Source organism: Sipha flava, unplaced genomic scaffold, assembly GCF_003268045.1.
Source record: "Sipha flava isolate LNK unplaced genomic scaffold, YSA_version1 130_pilon_pilon, whole genome shotgun sequence".
In the NCBI taxonomy this organism is placed as follows: Eukaryota; Metazoa; Arthropoda; class Insecta; order Hemiptera; family Aphididae; genus Sipha; species Sipha flava.
This window is the reverse complement of record NW_020271756.1, coordinates 1,828,562-1,850,452: the sequence shown is the minus strand read 5'-3', so window position 1 is coordinate 1,850,452 and position 21,891 is coordinate 1,828,562. Positions and strand designations below refer to the sequence as shown.

At 31.7% G+C, this 21,891-nt stretch overlaps 1 protein-coding gene across 3 annotated transcripts in view; it reads left to right on the top strand.

Annotated features, from left to right (window-relative positions):
* Positions 1 to 20,790, top strand: part of LOC112694494 (myocyte-specific enhancer factor 2-like) — a 90,193-nt gene extending 69,403 nt beyond the window's left edge. For 2 of the 3 annotated variants that reach the window (XM_025569971.1, XM_025569972.1), the window contains 8 exons: positions 16,894 to 17,132; positions 18,981 to 19,184; positions 19,257 to 19,424; positions 19,515 to 19,644; positions 19,701 to 19,927; positions 19,990 to 20,156; positions 20,230 to 20,453; positions 20,538 to 20,790. In XM_025569971.1, the coding sequence (XP_025425756.1) occupies positions 17,079 to 17,132; positions 18,981 to 19,184; positions 19,257 to 19,424; positions 19,515 to 19,644; positions 19,701 to 19,927; positions 19,990 to 20,156; positions 20,230 to 20,453; positions 20,538 to 20,650 (1,287 nt within the window). In that variant the 5' untranslated portion in view covers positions 16,894 to 17,078 and the 3' untranslated portion in view covers positions 20,651 to 20,790. Of the gene's footprint in view, positions 1 to 6,794; positions 7,383 to 16,893; positions 17,133 to 18,980; positions 19,185 to 19,256; positions 19,425 to 19,514; positions 19,645 to 19,700; positions 19,928 to 19,989; positions 20,157 to 20,229; positions 20,454 to 20,537 lie in introns of those variants that run through there. The other variant, XM_025569970.1, reaches the window with a different exon arrangement.
* Positions 20,791 to 21,891: the final 1,101 nt, after the last annotated feature.

Sequence of the window (21,891 nt, the reverse complement as noted above, 5' to 3'; positions counted from 1 at the left end):
GTTTGTGCCAAAGACCCCCGCCGCCACCGAGAGTATCGCCCCGATGTCTTTCGTCGTGTGCACGCTCACTCTTGGGCGTATGCGGTAGCTCCCGTGTCACACGTGCAGATATATACTGATGATGGTTACGTCGTGTTGTAATAATAAATATTATACTATCGTGTGGTCGTTGGCATGCAATCGGACCCGCTGATAGAGCCATACTCCAAACCGGATAGAGCCTACCCAATTAAACGTCGGAGGAGAGATGAGGGTACAACGCATTATGTACGCCGTATTACGACAGCGGTTTTCACGTCACATACGTATTTTATCGGTTGCGTTTGATTTTTCCTCTTGGCGAGAATGTTTTTTAAATTATTTTGACCCATACACACACGCACACGGTTGTATGCACGTTACTGTACGATCGATCAGTGGCGTCGCTAGACCCTTTTACAGGAAGGGATGAACTTAATACAAGTATTCACATTTATGTATTTTCTTAATGTGATAGAAATAATAAATACGACAATTTGAAGAGAATAAAGGCCATTGTTGATGACTGCCTCATTTCCTCCCCTCACTCTTGAGAACGCCCCTACCACCGGTTGATTAATGTTGTCTCTAATGTGTGACTGATAAAGACGCGTAATATTGTTGCGATTGACGGAAGATCTGTGATTTTGTATTTATGCACTTTTATGCATAATATTCATATATTGTTGTATGGTATTTTAGCAATCGAACGATCATCTCACAAAGTTTCAAAGTACATAATTTTTAACAGTTTACTTATTTACATTTTCTAGAATTTTCATTCGTCAACAAACTAGCGTAGTGATTATTACGCTTAAATTGTATTAGGTAAATATTGTAATTGAATATTTATGCTGTAGTGTATAGTTAAATTAGTTATTTTGCGATTTATCTAGCAAATAATAACAAAAATGTTTACCTGATTTTTCTTTACGTTTCAACTAATCATCTATTACTAGCTAAGCAAACAATAAAAAATATTCTCATAATATTTCAAATTATATTTCACTTCTTCAAATGTAATTACAAGACATGTAGGTGTGCACGTATTTGTATTTATGTTACTTTTCAGCTAAAAAACTGAATAATTTTATAAAGTAACTAGTTTCGTGTTTTTTTATTTAATTAAACATATATTTCCAAGCCCAAAATAATTGCTATATATAGTATTTACAAAACATTATTAATTTTAATTTTTCGATACCTACGTGTTTTTATTAAGTTTGTTACAAAAGCGGCTTGTGAGCACCTTCTATTGGGACGGTGTCCCAATAAAAAATTGAGTTAAAAATTATTAAAGCTTTATTAAATATTATTATTATTACACTGTATTTTTTGTGAAATTTTGGTATACAAGTTAATTTATAAACATTTTAAGTAATACATTGTGATATTTTTAATGTTTAAACAGAGTCATATAAAGTAAACCAAGTAAAGCAAAAACAATTTTTTTTGGATAGGTCGGTGGTTATAATATATATATGATTTGATCTGACCCGGTAAAATGTAATTGTCAAACCATCTGTGGTTTGTTGTAAAACAGTTATCAATCAAACAAGAACAAAGCCGAAATCTAACAACAGAAGGTTTTAAATTCTTTTAACTATTCGTTGTATTAATTTACTATGGACCAAGTTATGACGTTGTACTGCATTCTTTCCCTCGACGTCAAACAATATTCTATTTAACTAATTCGTTTATTTTCCTCTTTATGAGTACACATATTATCGTAGAGATCTAACTGAACTCGACTATAACGCGTCCAAGTAAAATAAAACCTATTTATTTAAGTCACGCACCGTACACAGACTAACTGAAATCATAGTTTATATTGGTTTATTTTACAGATTTTTTTTTAAGCTAATCACACAGGACTTTGTGTTTAAAAAGTTCTTCGAAGTACAATATTTTATAATATTCATTATGTCCAACTAAAAACTAAGAAAAATTTTCAAGACTTCTTCAATTCTTACCATTTGTTTTCTAGTTAGTATATTTTACAATTAAGAAAGCCTGTGCATTTGACGCCCTTAGAATAACAAAATTACGGTATTAAAGTATTGTAAGATAAATATTTAGTAGACATTATGTATATGTATAAGTTCAAAGTATGGAATAATACTTGGTTCACTTAGAACCCTTATTACTCTATGCATCGTGGATTATACAGGATTTTAAAAAAATTGTGTCAATAGCTATCTCGAAAACCATTTTTTTTTTTTTTGTATTCAAAACCTACCGAATGTTTTGTGATAAAACTTAACTACGATCTAACAACGTTACACTAACGCTATTGGTTAAGATTATGGCGTTGGCGTAATGCTGCATAAGTTTTGGGAATAATTTAAAAGATCAATTGATTTTTTACAGATAATCATACCAAACGATGACGTTTAATGCAAATCGTATTAGTGTCTAAAATGCGTTTTGTAAGAGAATTTGCATAGCAATACGGAAGAGGTTAAGAACCTTGGAAAACGTCTACAATATCGTTTATCAGATTTTTGTATTTGTCATAATATGAATACGATATTCTATTCGAATTTTACACTGACGGTTAAAAGTGTTGCGTGTGTATTTTGTATTGTGAGGAACAGTATTGTGTTATAGCTTTTCTTATATAAACGTATTGCAATATTCAGTTACGAGACAATTACGTACATTTGCAGTTGTATACAGATTTTAAATGACGATTACGCATTTTCAATGTACATGTTATTCGATTCGTATTACTACGAAAATTACCGTACATTATCGTATATATTAATGAGTACGTACTGGAAATCGATAAGAAATCGGAAACGAATAAAACAATTATTATTATTATTATTACTATTATTATAACAAAATGGTATATTTCCATGTTGTAGGGTATTATGGTGTTGATATTTATTATTGAGTGTTCCGGCGGTAATACTGATAAGCGTAAAATTTTAATTACTTCTACGTGCGTTTTAAAGAAGAAACCCGAAATCAAAAGTTACTAAATATAAATTTGATATAAAACGAACCGATTAAAAATGATTTTTGTTCATTAGTTAATTCGTGCAAATGGTTCAGAATAAAAGCCATATCCTCTTAATATGATGGCCAATTATAATTTTTAAATTGTTAAAATTTGGTGCTATGTACCTATCGTTTCAAAACCTAAGTTTATTATAAAAATAAATGCATTTTTCTATCCTTATTTTACAATTCTAAAATTGATATAACATGAATAATATAATAAATCGATTATCACTTTTCTTAACGAATGCTGCACATTATTATAAAAATGGAATCGTATCCAAAAGCAGCCCGTAAATTCGTAAAAAATATAATTGAGGAACACATGTAGACAGATTGTCTAAACATTTTACCCATGCCTTGGGATTTTCCCACTATAATTGGCCAATAATTATTCTTCTTTATAATATTTGAATTAGAATAATTATTTGTATCAAAATATTTTAAATTATTAAAATTAAATGCATTTTTAATCAAAATAATTTTCATTTTAAATCAAAAACAAATGTAATATATTGTGTGCATACATATGATTTCAAATTTAAAAGATAACCCAAATTATTATTATTATTTGTAAATATTGATATGTAGAGCTCGGATTTTAATTCTCTAAAAAATTTGTAAAAATGTTCTAAAAAAAATGCATAAATACTTTAAAAATTATAAAAAATGACCTATAAAAATGCGTTAAAAATTTATTTATTATAATTTAAAACCGATATTACAAAAATCATATTACCAAACATATTTAATTATATTTATTTAACTTTACTTAAATTTGATCGCCGATGGACTCTTAAATAGAAAAATTTCTTTCGACTGTTTTAATTTTTGATAAAATATGTACATGGGCCGATATGCTCATGTTTAAAAGTTTATCGAATTAGTAGATTACATACTAAACGTATAAGTTTTGAGCGAACAAACACCGAAAAGCGAAATCAAAGACACTAATTTTTAAAGAATTATTTAATAAATTCTGAAAAATGCTCTAAGAATTTGAAAATTGCCATAAAAATAGCAAAATATACTCTAAAAATGCATATAAAATTAAATTTTTCATAAAATGCAAAAAAAAAGCAGAAAAAAATGCTTAATAAAAACTACATTAAAGTAATCGATATCACATGAAACATATATTCTGTTTACGGACTTACATGTTGGAACATTAAAAAAAAAAGATAGATTTGCATCAAAATCCTAGCCCTATCGATATGTGTTCGAACCGACCATTCATCGCCTACGTCTGTTTCTAAAATATAGATACTTTTAAATAGTAATGTAATCTAAGTACATTAAATTACGTACCATAATATCTCAAATTTTGGTGTCATGGAAAAGTTCTTTAGTAGATATGTTGACTCCGACGTCATTTTTTATAATGATAATGTAAATTTCAGTACCCTATTTGTCGTGCGCACTTCCGAAAAACGATAACGCTAGTGTAACGCATCGGTGTGCCGATTTGTACTGTTTGTATATATCAGATCGGCTGGAAGTAATGGATGGTTTTTTAATTTTTATCTATCAATTATTGTACAGTTAATAGTAATGATGATGATGTAATTGACGCGTTTGAAAAAAGTGTACATTACCTATAACTGATTTGTCGGATTTTACGTGTTAATAACCGTACACGTATTTTAAATGTATGATAAACGATAAATTGTGCACGTTGGCGTCGACGGGGGTGGTCTCTGATATAGTAAGTATTTAACGATAACAAATTATGAACGGTGACATAAACAAAATATTACGACGAACAATTCGTACTGCTGAAAAATGTACATACTGTGAATAAATCCTGAGAAATAACATTTCTAGTAAGTTTCGTCTAGACTAGGTCTGGTGGAACGTTATTCTAGATATTTTTAAAGGTGCTCGTTAAAGGTTACAATTAGATACCGTTATTTACTTTGTTTGTGCAACATAATAAGTTTGGCTGTAAGGCACATGAAGTTTTCTTTAAATTCAATGATGGTCGTCGTAAAGTCTACTTGATTTCTACTTTCCTACGTATTCAATTGTATTCATCTAACAGTAGCGTAGAGGATGATAAAAAATTTTAAATGTACTAAACGAATTTTATAGAAATCGAAAAATATAAAAATGTGGAATAGTCAATTTTTGACCGTGGTGTATGGATTTTCAAATTCTTATTAGTAGACTTGCCGTTCGTCCCGGTTTTAAAGGCATGTCCTGGTGTTCTGGCCGAACATTCAGTTTGTCTCGGTTAACAGAAGCTGAAAGAAAATAATATTTAATATTCTATTATTTAATAATAAAACAGAATAATGTACATTATATCATTATATTTTGGTTATCTAATCGGCATGACTATATATAATAATAATGTATTCAATTCATATAAATAACTCAAAGATAAAGCACAAGACAGAGAATCACAGAGAGAACATTTACTGTAGACCAATCTACGGATTGAATACTAAAGAATGTATTTTTGTATTAGCTAATAAATACTTAAACTACAAAATTATGTACTTATTTTTGTTTCCATATGAACGTTACACCAAAAAAAAAAAAAAAAGGATGGGGTTTTCGACATGATGTCCCAGTTTAGGGATTTAAAAATTTGCCAATCCTACTTATTAGTCTATAGTCGAAACGTCACATGAAAACAACGGGCGAATAGACTATATAAATGTTGCACGTTTTGCCCGAAAACAGAATTTACGGTAGAACCTTTTAAATCGTTTTTCCGGTTTACGGAACACGGTTTATTAGCAATCCTCCGTGCGGTAAATCATATTGTGTTCATATTTTAAACGTGAGCCAAATTAATTAATTACGATCGACTACATAGATCGATCCCAACTATGGTACAAATGACACGTAATAATCACGATTCTCGAACGCATTATTGATATGTTACATATTCATACATATCCGCGTATACCGGCGATATTGAAGTGATCACTGGTACGAAGTTCGATTTAAAAACATAAGATCCTCCGGATGAAGGAAATGGAATATTATATTCCGGAATCCTTTACCCCGCCCGCTACGAACAACCCATGTGTGTAGAGCCTCCATAAGTTAATCGTTTACATTCCGCCTTGGCATCAAACTACGGATTTCCACGAACTCGAGCATTCAAGATTTGTTATTATTTAACGGTTAACACAGAGACATTCTTAGTCGATTTAAATGTCTGAGTAGGAAGAAGAGAATGTCAAATATTATTTACTGGTTTTGGTAAGCAAATTGTTCCGTTTATTTATCCGGGCAGGCGGGGTTACATTATATCCCGTCCAAGGGCCTCCGCATAACTGAATCCACCCTTAACTTTCACCTGAGGTTCGGAACGAAACGGAACAACTAAGAACAACAGTTATCGCCGTTAAGTTTTTTTTTTTATGTCCATGTTCTGATTCGATCGCGCAGAAAAAGTCCAAGCACGAGGGCTCGAGTGTGGAAGGGGGAGATGGAAATACCAAGTTCATCCTCATTCTACGACGCGGTGGGCGCCCGGAGTCCCGACGACGTCATCGTTCGCGTCAGTGTGTATGTGTGTGTGTGTGTGTGTGTGTGTGTGTGTGTAGGTGTTTGCGTATAAGACTATACGTACGTTCATGTCGGTACGTCATTGGAACGCTTGTGTGCAACCGTGTACGTGTGTATCGCGCACTTGTATGTACGCGTGTGCGTGTGTGCGTGTGCGCGCGCGGTGTGTGCCGGTCGTGTTGGCAACACTACAGTCCCGGGTGGCATAAAGTGGTTCTTCCTCGCGCTCGGGGGCATTTTTCCGCACAGTCTTTTCGTCTGGCGCGCTGTTTGCACACGCCGGCGCTCCGCGACGCTTTCAGTTTTTTCGTTATTATTATTACTATTATTTCGTTTCCCACTTTTCCTTGTTCTCTTTCAATTCTCTCTCTTTCTCTCTTTTTCTCTTTCTCTCTTTCTTTCTCGACGGTTCTCCCTCCCTCACGCTCGTACACCGTTTGTAATCTGCCGGTTACGTTATTTCATTTTATTTTTTCGATTTTTAAAAACTCGTCGTTATACGTTCGAAATTCTCGTAGTCAGAAATAACCGATCACACAACAGTACGGCACAAGTAGTCGTCGTTCAACGGTCTCCGCGTGTCTACCGTCACTTCTCTTTCTACACGACAATATTGTTGTTTTTCTTTCAATACACACACTTTCAAGAGCAACACACATTTCGATCGCACTACTTACTGTTGACGTTTTCTAATTAATTTTTTTTTTAAAGTTAAGTGACTACATCCGTATACTAACCTACAAGCCGGTCGCTCACTAACTGTTCCCGACGATGTAAAATTGAAAATAATTCAAAATCCAGTTTCCCGCCAGTTTTATTTTCGTCGGAAATCGGTAAGTGTTTTACTATCAGATTTTATTTTTCAACATTTTTGCCTGTAAAGACTGGATTATGTTTTGTCATTAGTTATTATTAAAGCGTTAAATTTGTTTCGCATAATTTACCTATCGTTTTTTTTCTTTCGAATTGTTTCCTTGGTATTTACGCAGCTGATAATATTACTTGTAGAAACACGAAAATGACCCGAGCAAATGTGTTGTCTAGAAAAAAAAAAAAATATTTTCTATTTATTAAATTTGCTTACTTTAAAAATGTAATAGTTATCAAATAATTTTAAACTGTTGTTATAAACGTATGTAGCTATTCGTGTAATTATTGACGTTAATGTTAATCTAGAAATACTTTTTATCAAATTAACGATTCTTTATTTGATTATGAGCGTGTAAAGTTTTTTTTATCTTGTGCTTTTTCTCGTAGTAACTGAAAAAATCAAAAAAAAAAGATTAAATTAATTTTTTCCAATATTCTTAAGTTTGTGTTCTTCAAGGTCACTAATGTCGATTTTGGCCCGAGTTCAAAGGGTAATGAAATATTCACATTTATTTTAATAAATTTGATAATTGTTTAGTTCCATGCTTCTTTGAAATATTGAACTTAAAAGTGAGCTGCATATTATATTTCAAATTCATTAGTACTTTGAACAATTAACATACCGTAATATTATTCTATTCGAATTTGCTACCCTTGTCGGTATTATTTTCGAACTAAACATGTTCGTTAAGACTTATTTAAAATAGTATTCAACTAAATATCTAAAGTTTTTCTTTAAATATTTTTTTATTATTTAATTAAATTACCAACAGTTATGAAATGTGTTAAAAAATATTTAAGAAATATTGACTGGATACCTGTTAACAAAAATGCGAAGTAATTGATATTAACGAACTTCTTCGTTGTAGATATTCTTATTTATATTTATTCATCTAATTCTTTAAGTTTTAATATCGATAGTCATTTAAACGTCTTGCGACAGTTTTGTTATATGTTTTTATAATTTTGTATGACAGTCAACTATATGTTTTGCGAAATCGTATTCACCAGTCCTTGTTCCACCTGAGCTGAAACCGTTCATGTGGTAAATTAATTCATGTCGACCCGCGTATGAGGTTTTCTGTCAAAATGTGCATTTAGATGTTTTGTATTTTTTATCTTATTATTTTGCCTTTGAATATTTCATTAGATATGCATTAAAAACGCCGGCCGTTTGTGAATAATGTAGACTACGTCTATACAACGACCGTGTATGATGGCTCATTTTTTATTTTCGATCATAGATTAAGATTCTATCAATTCATGCGTTGAATATGGTGTAGGAATATTGTTTTGTTATTTTTTTCGTTCGTAATTTGCTAAATATCTTAACTCCATGCGTAAATTAAGTAAAATTTATTTTCACTGTATTAAAATGAGTTGAATGTATTTGCTACACTTATATAAACACTTACTGTGTAAAAACATAATATAAGCATAATGTATGTTAATATTTTTAAATATTAAAAATATTACTTTATACAAACAGTAAAATAAAAATCAACAATATACGATTTTAAATAATTATGTTTATGTTAGTATAAATACCTAATTAATGCTTAATATTTTTATTTTTATTAAAATAATACAATTTTTTGGAATGCGTAAGAATTCACTAAAATGTAGAAATGGAAATGTGAATTTCGTTTCGTCTGCGGCCATTGCTTATTTTATTAAAAAAGTAGTACTTACATAAATGGTATTTAAATTAAAATATATTATTATCGGGGACAATTGGTAATATTATGCAAATTATATGGGAATATATTGAAATTAAAATTATATAGATATGTATGTAATATGTGTTTCAATAAAATATATTGAATGTTTTGCTTTTATATTTTATTAAAAATATAACCGAGAAAGTTAAAATGAAATTTTAAATCCCATTGTTAAACTATGGCACAGCACACGTGTGAGCCAGTCTAACTTGGTAACGATTTAAATTGTTAACTGTGTGTATTGTAAGAGATTTAACTCTTTGAATTCATATCGATTTCCACGTGGGAGTCTTTCGGAAGGTACTGCACTGTTGAATTGACAAAAATAACTGATATTTTTGCCTGTCGGCACAATGTTTGTTCTCTTTATTGTGAACAAATTGTATTAAATACTAAGATCGTTTCAGCACAATTATTATATTCAAATATTTAATGGTTTCAATGGTATTTAACGATAATGCGTAAAAAGCCACATGGCTGCTGTGTATTTTTGAACTTTTATAGTTTAACTTACGATATCAAATTCGTCATAGAGAATAAAACCTGTACATTACACTTATTTTGTGAAATTGTACTTTATATATATTAGAAAAATGTAATATTGAAAAAGGAAAGTACACATACACCTAGCCTATTGTTTGCTATTAAAATTAATTTATTTCATCGTTACTCATTGTCTGTAGTGCAATTTTTAATTGAAAATTGAAGTGCCATTTTATTACGTTTATATAAACAAGTACACTTTGATTACTAGAAGGTAAAAAAAAATTCCAGCGAACCATCAATCGTCTGCATTTTGATAGCAGCAGTGACGCGACTGACTACACAATTCGAGATATATAGATACATGTGTAAGCAAAGGATCGAATATAAAAGCACGAGTTAAAATTTTCGTATTAAAAAATTATCCGTTATAAATTTGACAACATTAATAATAGTAATAATTAGGGTTCGGATGTTTATGTAATCACAAAATATTTTCTATTGATCCGATTTTATTTGGACATGGATGCAAATATAATTAATATAAAATAATATTAATTTTATTTTACTTATTTTTGTATATTTTAAATGCATATTTTCGGGATTTTAAAAGTATAAATTCATTTATCAGAACATTTTCGAACTTTTTTAAGAACAATTAAAATTAATGAACAGATAAATGATAAATTATCGATCCGTATAATAGTGTTTTTCCCAAATACTTTTAGATCTAAGTTTGATTAATTTAAAAAAAAACAATTGTATCACAATATAATGATTATATTGTAAATTAGCATTTATCTAATATTAAAAATATCAAATAAAAATTTTTAAAAATTAAATACATACTTATAAATTAAAATATATTTTTAATATTAAAAGTAAAATAAATTTTACTCTGCATATTTTTTTGTGTACACTTTGAATGCATTTTTGGTAATTTTTTAGTGCATAAATGCATACATATTACAATCATTTTAAATGTATAAACATCCGAACCCTAGTAATAACTAATTACAAATAAAAATTTCGTATACTATTGCTCGTGTGACAAGTACCAGTACGTTGATATACGTGCACGCGCTAGCTTAGTAATTGAATAAAAACTAGAAGCTTTTATGCTGCTCTAATTGTCATCGAGACCTCAATTGAATTACTTTGTACGTAGGTATCCATATATTATGTTACTGCCATGCATATAAATACACATTTTGTACTAAAATCAATTTATCAATTAAAATGTATGTATTAAAAGAATCTTTGACACACTTCACTACGGAATATATGTATACAAGTCCGTTCAGAAAATATTTGGGAAGGTTTAAGAGTATAAATATGTTTTTTGACTAGTAAATTATGAGATATCTAATGTAATAGACATTTAAAATCATACAATTCTATTTTAAGATAAAATTTCGGTGGTATTCTGAATTCTAAATCACATGGCTTTGTGTGTGTGTTAGAGAGAGAGAGAGAGAGAATGAGCGAAACGTGGTTACCGTGTATTTCTTGAAGGAACGCGAAAGCGTCGGAAAAGGACGAGGGATGGATAGAAAATATATAGCTGCCCGCGGACGGGGAAGAGGTGATTGCTGATATTGGCATGGAGTGGGCGGTGTTGATGGCGCGATACAACTTTTCCACGAGTATTGTTACGCAGCACAATATTTGTTAAACTGTTAATGTAAACGTAAAATTAAACAATGAAATTCCATCGTGTACCGTTGTCTTCAAGGTCGCGCGGTGCTCGCGTAAGTCGCAGCCAGTTTTCGTGTGCGTGTCCAAGGAGGAAAATCACCTGAAACACGAAATATAAATCCATATGGGCGATGTTTGCAGATCGTTATTCTTGGGAAACGGAAAAGAAAAAAAATCGTACATATAACATAATATGTGTATCATATAATACCGTGAGTGCGTGGGCGTCTCGTGTTGTCGGGTGGTTGTCGATGGCTGTATTGTGGTAGAGGGGTGATCGAGCGTCGCGCCGACCGGGCGCGCACGTACGTTGTCGCTATCGCCGCTGCCGCCACCACCGCCGCCACTGCACCGTTTCATAAATCCCGGGCATCGTCGCTGCCGGTTTTCGGACCCACGTGGTCAAGGCCGCGTTCTAACGTCAGCGGCGACGGCGGCGGTTTCGAACGGTGAATTTCCATCGCGCGCGCGACATGGTCGGCGTTGGCAAAAACGCGTGCTCAGGTTAAGTTAGGAGCGGCGGTTGAGGTAAACAGCGGTCGATCGATGGGGTTGGTAGTAGTAGTGTACACCACTTGCGTCACGACGACGTGGCCGCGGTGGCGGCTGTTTGGATTGATGTGTATTGTGTTTGATTGTGGCTGACGCCCACGACGACCTGCCTAAAACATTAGAAACGATAGTGCTTGGACGTCTGACACAAATATCAATTTTCAACGATTATCGTTCGTGTACAATTTTTTTTTCGTTTTCACCCTCATCACCAACCCTTTCCGCCTCAAATCAAACCTATTATCATTATCCCTCTTTTCACCCGTCCTTTGAATAATCAACCACACGCTCAAAGTGTCCGCCAAGGTATATTAATACGTAATATTTTTCTTGATCTTGAATTTATAGTGGTAAGCCTTTGTGAGCAGAAAAGTATGACGTGGTATAATCGCGTGCGTACGACAATAAATACTTAGTCTGCGCGTGCGAAAAATTAAAAAAAAAAAGTATAAGCCTCCGGGGTCTGTGCTGTCATTTTTAAATAAATTAAGCATGGGACGAAACTTTCGGAATTCTAAAAGATAATAAAAAATATTCGCGTCGTGTATATTATTTCGTGTATTGGCATGTATATTACAACCATGTTTGCCGTCCGTCCGTGCTTTGTCGGTTTCGCCATCTCGTGCGCGTGCCACCCTGTAAACCATGGCCCACGCGACGAGTACGTGTTTCTCTCCACCCCTATGCGGGGGCGGCCACGTGCAAAATTAAATCGCCTACAACCTACGTAATTTCCGACGTTTGTTGACCCGTGTCCGTCGTCGTCACAGTGACACCGTCGTCATCATCGTCCTTCCTCGCCGCTTTCGACGGCAACCTTCCCTTCACAGACCTGACCTTTTGTGTGTAAGTTCTCGACTTCTCCGTATGAATAATTGAATTTCCATATTTTTTCCATAAGATTTCCCATTTTTAAAAAAAAAAAAAAAATTCTGATCACACTTCATTTCGTTTATGTGTTTATTACATTATTATTCAATGTAATGAAATTAAAGCTACTGTTGATTATATAATTTTCACTGTAATAATTATTAAACCTTCCTATGCGAGATGGCATAACATGGTTAAAATAATTTATTTATATGTGAGCATTTTATACTTTTCCTTTCAAATCATATGAAATCAATTATAATTGTTGGAGAAAACAACCAATTAGTATAGAGGGTAACATTATTTTGAAGTCTATTTATAACGTTATATTAATTATTACCATAAAATAAAGGTTTATTTTACATTATGTTCAGAGCAGAAATTAACTTATGTGGTTCTTAAATATTCTATTTAGTAACTCCCCGTAGTTTGCGTACTACTACTGCACATACATGCACGAATGCAATCTCTATATTTAAAAAAACTTATTCGCAATTAAATGTATTTTTTTTTAATCTACTAAGTTAAAAAAAAAAATTGTCAGTAAATAATTGTTTTGTGGTGTCTGCATGACAATGCTTTGTATATAGCACGTCATGCTAAATTTTGACCACGTTTAAAATACGTGTCGGTTTACTGTGAAGAAATAAGTGATATATTTCTTGTTTGGATATGAAATTACTTCGATTAAAATGATTTGTTCGCGCGATATTTTCCTCGGCACTATTAAAAAAAAAATTGAAGGCTATTTTCCCGTTGTGTTTTTAACGACTTGAAATTTGTTATTTCCTTACTTTTACGGAGTTCATGACCATTCGATTTGATCTCGATTGTATCTAAATCGGTGTTAGTAAAATCCGGATTTACCGGATTTCGAAGGGGGGAAAAGTTGATGTTCAATTTTATAACAAACCGGATTGTTCGTGGTATCGTCGTCGTTCGAATTTAAATAATATCTTTTGACCGATTTCCAGGAGTGTATTATAAGTTATAACTGAGATAGTTTTATTCTCGGTTATGTTTGAAAACTTCGCTGCCTATGCCCGTGACACGTTAATAACAAATTGACTTGAATGTAAAAATGTCTTCGGAGCAATTCTACAATTTTTTGCTCCCGGAATACAGTACGGATTATGCAGTATGAATTACCATAGCATATTTGCTATTAGGATCGCCGTTGTTTCCTGTACCTCGTTGCTAAGTTGCATATTATAATTTGTTAAAAATTGCAACATAGACGTAGATGTAACGATAAATACCGTGAGCTACGACGGTGTATCAGTCAGAGATAACTATCGGGTGCAATGCAGTGCGGGTATCCGATATCTCACGACTACTCGAGTGGTATAGTGGATGGTAGGAGCGATGGATTTGTTTTCTGGTGGGTGTTTCTACTGTCGGAGGTCGAGAAACGTTCATAATAATTTTTATTGTAACATGCATTTGCAAGTGTTGGTGAAACGGCCACGTTACACCGGGTTATGGGTGTGCTACTGATAAAACGCATTTGTTAATCTTTTTTTTTTTTTTCTAATCTTTTACAGCCCTTGTGTCTTTTTTTTTCACTCAAAACTACTCGTCCAGAGCTCTTCCCTTACTTCATTATCATCAGATTCAACCCCCCGTGGACGGTCTACCTTGTTCGTCTATCTTGTTTTAATAATATATCCGTAAACATAACACCAAACGTGTACATACCGCTTCGGTTCACCTCTACCCGCCGTCGCCAACAACCACCGCCGCTGCCGATCCTCATTAATTTAACAAGTTTTGCTCGGAGTTCTTGTCTTCATCCTTTAGGCAGATAAACCGTTCTTAATTGTTGTGTTACTACTACGCACGTATCTTTTAAATATGTATTTGAAAATGTACACCCGGTTGGCGTCTGGCTGGCGAGGTGGACACACGGAACCGATGGGAAAGTCTGCTTAATCGAGCAAAGAAAAAAATCCGTTGTAAAATATTACATTTCGCGAGATGCATGCGTACTCTGAAAACAAGTTGAACTTCTATTTTTTTTTTCTGACACTGACCTACACAAGTTTTTGTCTACACTTTTTAATATTGAATGGTACTGTTCTGTTTGAATATTGCACCCACTGGATCTTTGTGTACGTTAATATTTATTTGCTTCATAAGTAATAGCTGATGGTGGTGTTCCAGTGCGCCTCGTGTTTATAATGATGCTTACGCATTTTGTTTTCACGTGCGTACCGGAGCCGTCCGGGAGATAAGATAACTACGAGTTCATTTTAACGTTCAGGCATTGACTGTAAATTTTATTATACTCTAATAAAGCGTAAAAATAATATCTTCGAGCTGAAATAGAAGCAATATTTTCTAGTCTTATTATTCGATCGACATTCATCGATATAAATTTTGTTGACTATAGTACACAGAGCAGCGGTCCTCAAAAAAAAAAAAAAAAAAAAAATAATCGCGCCTCCCATGGATAAATAAAATAAAATTTTTCCATTATTTTAATAAAACAAATTACTGTCGATAAATATATGATAGTGTGATGTACAATATAAATATTTGCCTTGCGTCTCCTTAGGGAGGCACTCACAGTTTGAGAACCACTGGTATTAAGAATATCATTAAAGATTTACACTTCATTGTACATCCACGAGATTATCTCGTGGTGATGAATATATAAATTGTAACAGATTTGATTGATTTGATATTGACTTGTCCATCCTAGTTAAGAGTTTTGACGATCCGGTTTCGGGTTAGCGAAAATTTATTTAAATTATATTAGCATTTGTTTGGTGTGTGTTTGTATAATATCGCCTTATGGTATTTTAATTTGGTTGTTTTTATAAATTACCCCTTCCTCGGCCGAATATCGAGTTTTGAAAATTATTCTTTATATATTATATTTTACAATATATGAATAGTGTTATACTACTATTTGTTATTATTTATTTCCGTTTTGATTTCTACGGCAGACGTAATGTGACAGCTATCCCGCTTATGACCTAAGGTGACTAAGGAATTTTATTGTTGTTTCGAAAAATAATCTTATATAATTTAAAAAACAAAATTTCTTGGTTTCGGCCGTAAGTTATTTGTTATTTTTATCGAACGTTTGAATATCCTAGTTATTTGTTTTAAAAAAATGTTATTACAAGTTTTACTAACGTTTGATTTGTAATACAGTTGAAAATAGTAGTAGGAGCAAAAAGGGGAAGAGGACCCAATAAATTATAATATTTCTCACGTCTTGCGATTAGTTATATTAGTTGGTATTGTGTACATAAATGTACGTGCATCCTCCGTGCTTGTTTAATGTACGACAATCACCCGTCTTATCACAAACATGTTCAAGGTCAAAACGTCGATGTTTTGTTGATTGTTATAAGACGTGCGTTAGCATACACGTTTGTCCGGACAAATGTTCTGCTCTCGGTGAATTGTTTCCACTCGTTTCCTGCGAAAATGCGTAAAGCAAAAGCGCATTTAAAATTGTTTAAAAATTGATCGAGTTAATGTTTCACCGGTGATTTATGATTATTATCATTATTATCGTTATTCGTTTACTCCAAACTGTCCAGTATTTTACTTTACAAGACCGTGTGCGGTGTGGACGACTCGAGTTCTATTGATTATCGGCATCGCAATAATCGTCGAATATGTTGAATGTATATGTATATATTCGATACACCTATGTAATTATATTGTATTGTTCACCCATCGCGTAACATCCTTATCGCCGCGGTCGTTAAAACCCTCGGAAAAACTTACAAAAATAGATCGTGTTGGACGCGCGAGTTTGGTTTCGTGTACATACAGTTTATACGCCGCTGCTCGTTTTCCGTGTAAACCACATATTGTATAAAAGGTGTATTATATCTCGTTCGGTCGAAAAACGATAGACCCGGTTTTGGTAGTGGTAGTGGTCGTCTTGGATTATATTATGTTCGAAAAAAAAAAATTATTTATAATCTCTCCTCATACACATTACTATTGTGAACGTCGTCGTTGTGTTCTGTGCTCTGTTGCACGGTGTCGCGTCGCGGTACTTTTAATAACGTAATACTACGTACACTGCGATAGTCGGCCGATAATTTTCTAAAATTATTGTATTTTTCAACCACTTCTGTTTGTTTGAACGTACCGTTATTTTTTTTTCGGATTTTCTCCACAGATATTCGAACTCGTGTAAGGACCGACCACCATCTCCATTAGCAGACGATCGGTGTTGCTGTTGTTACCATCGTCGTTGACTTCGGTGGAGAACACACGATCTCCGTCGTCGTCGATAAGACCAACAGAATTCCAAGAAGTAGCGAACGACGCCGTTCAGCGGACTCGAACGCCGCTGCCGCCACCATGGGACGCAAGAAAATACAAATATCACGGATCACGGACGAACGAAATCGCCAGGTAGTATTGGTACAGTTATTATTACCTGTAACAAAAATTTGTGCTTGTGTTCTGTTGGGCACCTCTGGATAACGGATAAATGGTGGTGTATTTCACATGCTCGGTTTAGATTTAAAATGGTTGAAGCATTGAATTAAGTAAGGGTGGACTTATGAAAGTACTCTCATTTTACCAAAATAATTTCTACGTTTGCTCCGGTTAGAAATGTATGGAAAACAATTGGTTTGGATTAATGTTAGATTTATTTTCAAGCTCCGCTTAGTTTCAAATCTAGCTTTTGAGCATTGTTTTTATGCTTCCAACGAGTGCAATTGTTGAAAATGGAAGTAATTATTGAATTTTAATATTATTTTTGATTATACTTGATTATAACGGAGGAACTTCTATTTTCGTTTGTTGTCGAGTATATAAGTATTTAATTCATAATTTTAAATGAAATCTCATTGTTTTCTGAGTACTTAAACTGTATCATGAACCTGATGTGTAAAAACTTCCGACGCGAATAATTATTACATTGCTCGATTTATTTTGATATTAATTATCTTTTTATTTTTTGACAACAAATACAATAAAATAAGGAAAAATTTTACCATTCAATTTTTTTTTTTTTTTTTTGAATCAGTTTTGTATTTTGAAATTTTTTTGAAAGCTTAAAAAATATAATGATTTATTTTCCAGTGGATTTAATAATAGTTCTTAAATATATTTCCTTTCTTTGGATGTCTCTTCATACATGAATTAACATGCTATATATATATATATATGTATTTATATTTATGTATTGACGTTTTAACTAATCTCAAATAGTTTTACTGAATATTAATATAGAATGAATGTGGAAATTGCATCAAAATTAAATACATTTTTTTCTCGTTTGACATAATCTTATATTCTATAAAACTTAAAATTATTATATACTTGAGTTTTACAAGGCAATGTTACAATATTTTCTTAATTTGTAATAACCAGTGATAGGTATATCATGAATAAATGTATCATTCCGAGAATTCTGGTTATTTTATACATTTCCATTTATATCATATAAGACTGGTTCCCAAACTATGAGACGCAACGCAAATATTTATATTGTATATTACACTATCATACATTTATTTTTTAGATCAATAATAATTTGTTTTTATTAAAAAATGTTGTTTTATTTATTCATGGGAGGCGCGATTAAATGTTTTTGTTTTGGGGATGTATGAACCAAAGTAGTTTGGGAATCACTGATATAAGACAAGCATATATAAAGTTGTATTATTGTCCCTCTTAATGTAGACACTATTTTTCTATTTGAAAATATATAAAAAATAAAATTTGAAAAAAAAATAATATAGTAGAGATATCTATCTATTAATTGTTCTTGAACTCTTCAATTACATTATTTGAAGAAATTAAATACAATCTGAAATATAATACACATCGTAAAAGTGTTTTACTATTATATATAATTATAAATTTACCGAGTGTTATTATTAATATTTTTAATTTCTTTGGAATATTATCTTGAAGACATGCTAAACTTAAAAATAAAACTTGATAAGGAAATAGATGTATATTTAAAGTTGATCTGGTAGTTAAATTTTAAGCCTTTTACTGTCATATCACAAAAATATCTTTAATATTGACATTTTTATTGAAATTTTTCTGTATAATTGTATTTTGAAAGATAGAGCTCCATTAAGTAAATAGAAAATAGTATTAAAGTAGATTTTTCTACCCTAAAATCAATCAAATTTGATTTATCTGTAGAAAGAATTCATTTTAACATAGTTAAATTTTTAAATACTTCTCATTCATTTCTGAATTAATAAATAATTAACTTTTTTTTTTTTTTTTACTTAGGTGACTTTTAATAAAAGAAAATTTGGAGTTATGAAAAAAGCATATGAACTGAGTGTGTTATGCGATTGCGAAATCGCCCTCATTATATTCAGCAGCTCTAATAAATTGTATCAATATGCTAGTACAGACATGGATAAAGTATTGCTCAAATACACAGAGTACAATGAACCACATGAATCGCTCACAAACAAGAATATCATTGAAGTAATAACACTATTATTATAATATAAATAAATTACCATCAGCTTATATTTTATTTACATATATTATCTATAGCAATTAAACAAGAAAGAATTAAAAGGTGGAACTTTAAGTCCAGAAAGCCCTGATGAAAGTTGTGATGGTACTCAAGGACCATATCAACTTACACCTCGAACTGAAGCAAAATACAGTAAAATTGATGAAGAATTCCAACTATTAATGCAACATCAACGAATGGCCAGGGTAATGATCTTGTTTTTTTTTTTTTTTTTAAACTCATTTATATTTAAATACTCAATATATAAATTTTGACATATTTATTCTTACTTTTAGAATAATGTTGGTGCTAATTATTCGCTTCCTACCACTATGCCTGTGAACAACATGTATAATGAATCTGGGAATTTACAACTGCAACATAATTCTAGCCCTAGACCTCCATCTTCTTCTGATGCTGATTCTGGTGAGTTATTTATATAAGCCAATTGAAACAATTATTCATTGTTCTTATGTTTCTAGTTTACCCTCCTAGTAGTATGTTGGAAATGAGTAATGGATATCAAGAATCTTCGCCTGCACTAGTCAATTCACCTTCTTCTCCAGGACAACTAGTCATGTCACCATCACCTACACCCAAAGCCCTAAATGCTTCTAATAGAGCTACTCCGCCGCCTAGACATCATTCGCCTAGACCCAATTTACGTATAGTCATGCCTAATGCTCCTAGTCACCATGAGGACAATAATGTATGACAACATTTTTTTTAGTATTTAAAATGCAATAAAATAAACAATATTTTATTTTACAGGCAAACTCTATTAATGCGCCAACAGTCTCTTTAAATACACCCGTAGTAGCACTTCATACACCTGGTCTAGGTGGCTCTTCTTATCATGGTATTTTTACTGATCTTACGTCAACTGACATGGGGCTTACATCAGCATTGAATTGGTCTAATCAAATAGCACACAACAAGTTTGTTATTATTTTTAATAATTTTATATGATTATGATTTAATTGAAATATGATTTATCTTTTTATTTTTTAGTGGAATGTCTCACTTAGGAGTACCAAATTCACCGCCACCTTCTTCTCCATCACCAAATCCTGTCCGTATTAAAAGTGAACCGAACTCTCCTCCGCATTTACATCACCATACGTCTTCAACACCCTCAGGCACTGTGTCTAATACGGTTGTTTCTCATTCGATCAGTCATTTATCTTTACCGCATACTCATACTTCAATATCATCTCATCACTTATCAGCTACAGGTAAATTGTTAATGGACTATGCCTAGAACTTTTACTCATAAATAAATTCTGTATTCATACATAATTCTTATTGTTTAAAACTAGAACGTTTTATACTAGGCGGACAGTTACCTAGTAGCCAAAGCTTGGTAGATTCAAGGCATGATTTTGAAGGTGGACCACCCCCTAAAAGACTACGTGATACTTGGCCAGCATGACTAAATTGTTAAGAACAGCTAACATCACACTGCTACCTTCTCCAACGGTTAATTTTTTTTAAACATAAAATATTATTTATTTATTTCTTGGACTTTAAAGCATGACTATTAAGCACAGAAAAACTTATATTAAGTAACTATTTTTTTTATTATTTTTATTATTATTATTATTATTATTTCTTTTTTCTTTTTTTTTTTTTTTTTTGTTCCATAGTTTATTTTTCCAGTTATAACTCAATAACTTATCTTTGTTCTTAACGTTGTAAATAAATTTATATTTATTGATTACCTTTATTTCATCAGTTATTATGTATCTTAATATGCTATTCTATAAACATGATACTAAAAGTTAATGTCTAGTCCTGTTATAATATAATATAGGCTATAATTACTAGTCAATAAAACAATAAGATGAAAATTGATTATATCTGCAAAATTCAATTATAGAATAAGTAAATATATTGTTGTTAAATTACACTAACACATATTTAAATTAGATGTTTTTCTTTTTGTTGAATAACATGAGACTAAATTTTAATTAATTTTACACAGATTGTGTACATTGTTGTGTGATCATTTAGGAGAGTTAAATTAAACTAAACTATTTATGTACATGTGTATGTATATATACATATATTATAATAAGACTTAAGTATGTACATTTAGATATCTAAAAATATTAGGTTTTTGTTTTGTATAAGATTTTGATACCTAATAATTGTGTATGATAATAATATGTTATAGTTATATTTTTAAGTGCATTTTTCATGGCCATTATTTTCAATCAAAATTGTAAATGAATGTATACCATTTAAAAAGTTAGTTGATATTTTTGTATAAATAAAATATGAATTGTAATAAGAAATTATTATTTTTAGTATGTAAGCGGTGCTATGTGTAAACTTTTTGGTGCCATTTAAATATTTTAGTCAGCACTGTGTTTTTACCTGATCTTAGTTTAATTATTTTGTTACAAATTTATAGTAGTTTGAACATATTAGTAGGCTCAATTTTCTATGTGTATAAAATGTAACAATGATGACCACAGGGCAGACATATTTTCTTTGAAATTATATTTGAGAGCTTACATATTTTATATTTTTTGACCATTGTAACATAATACAGGGTTCGTTTATTGAAAAGTTAACAAACAAAATGAATATAAAAAGGGTTTAATTAAATATTGTTTAATTCTTTCTAATTATTTTTCAACACTCATTATTTTTTTCTCGTTATTCTTA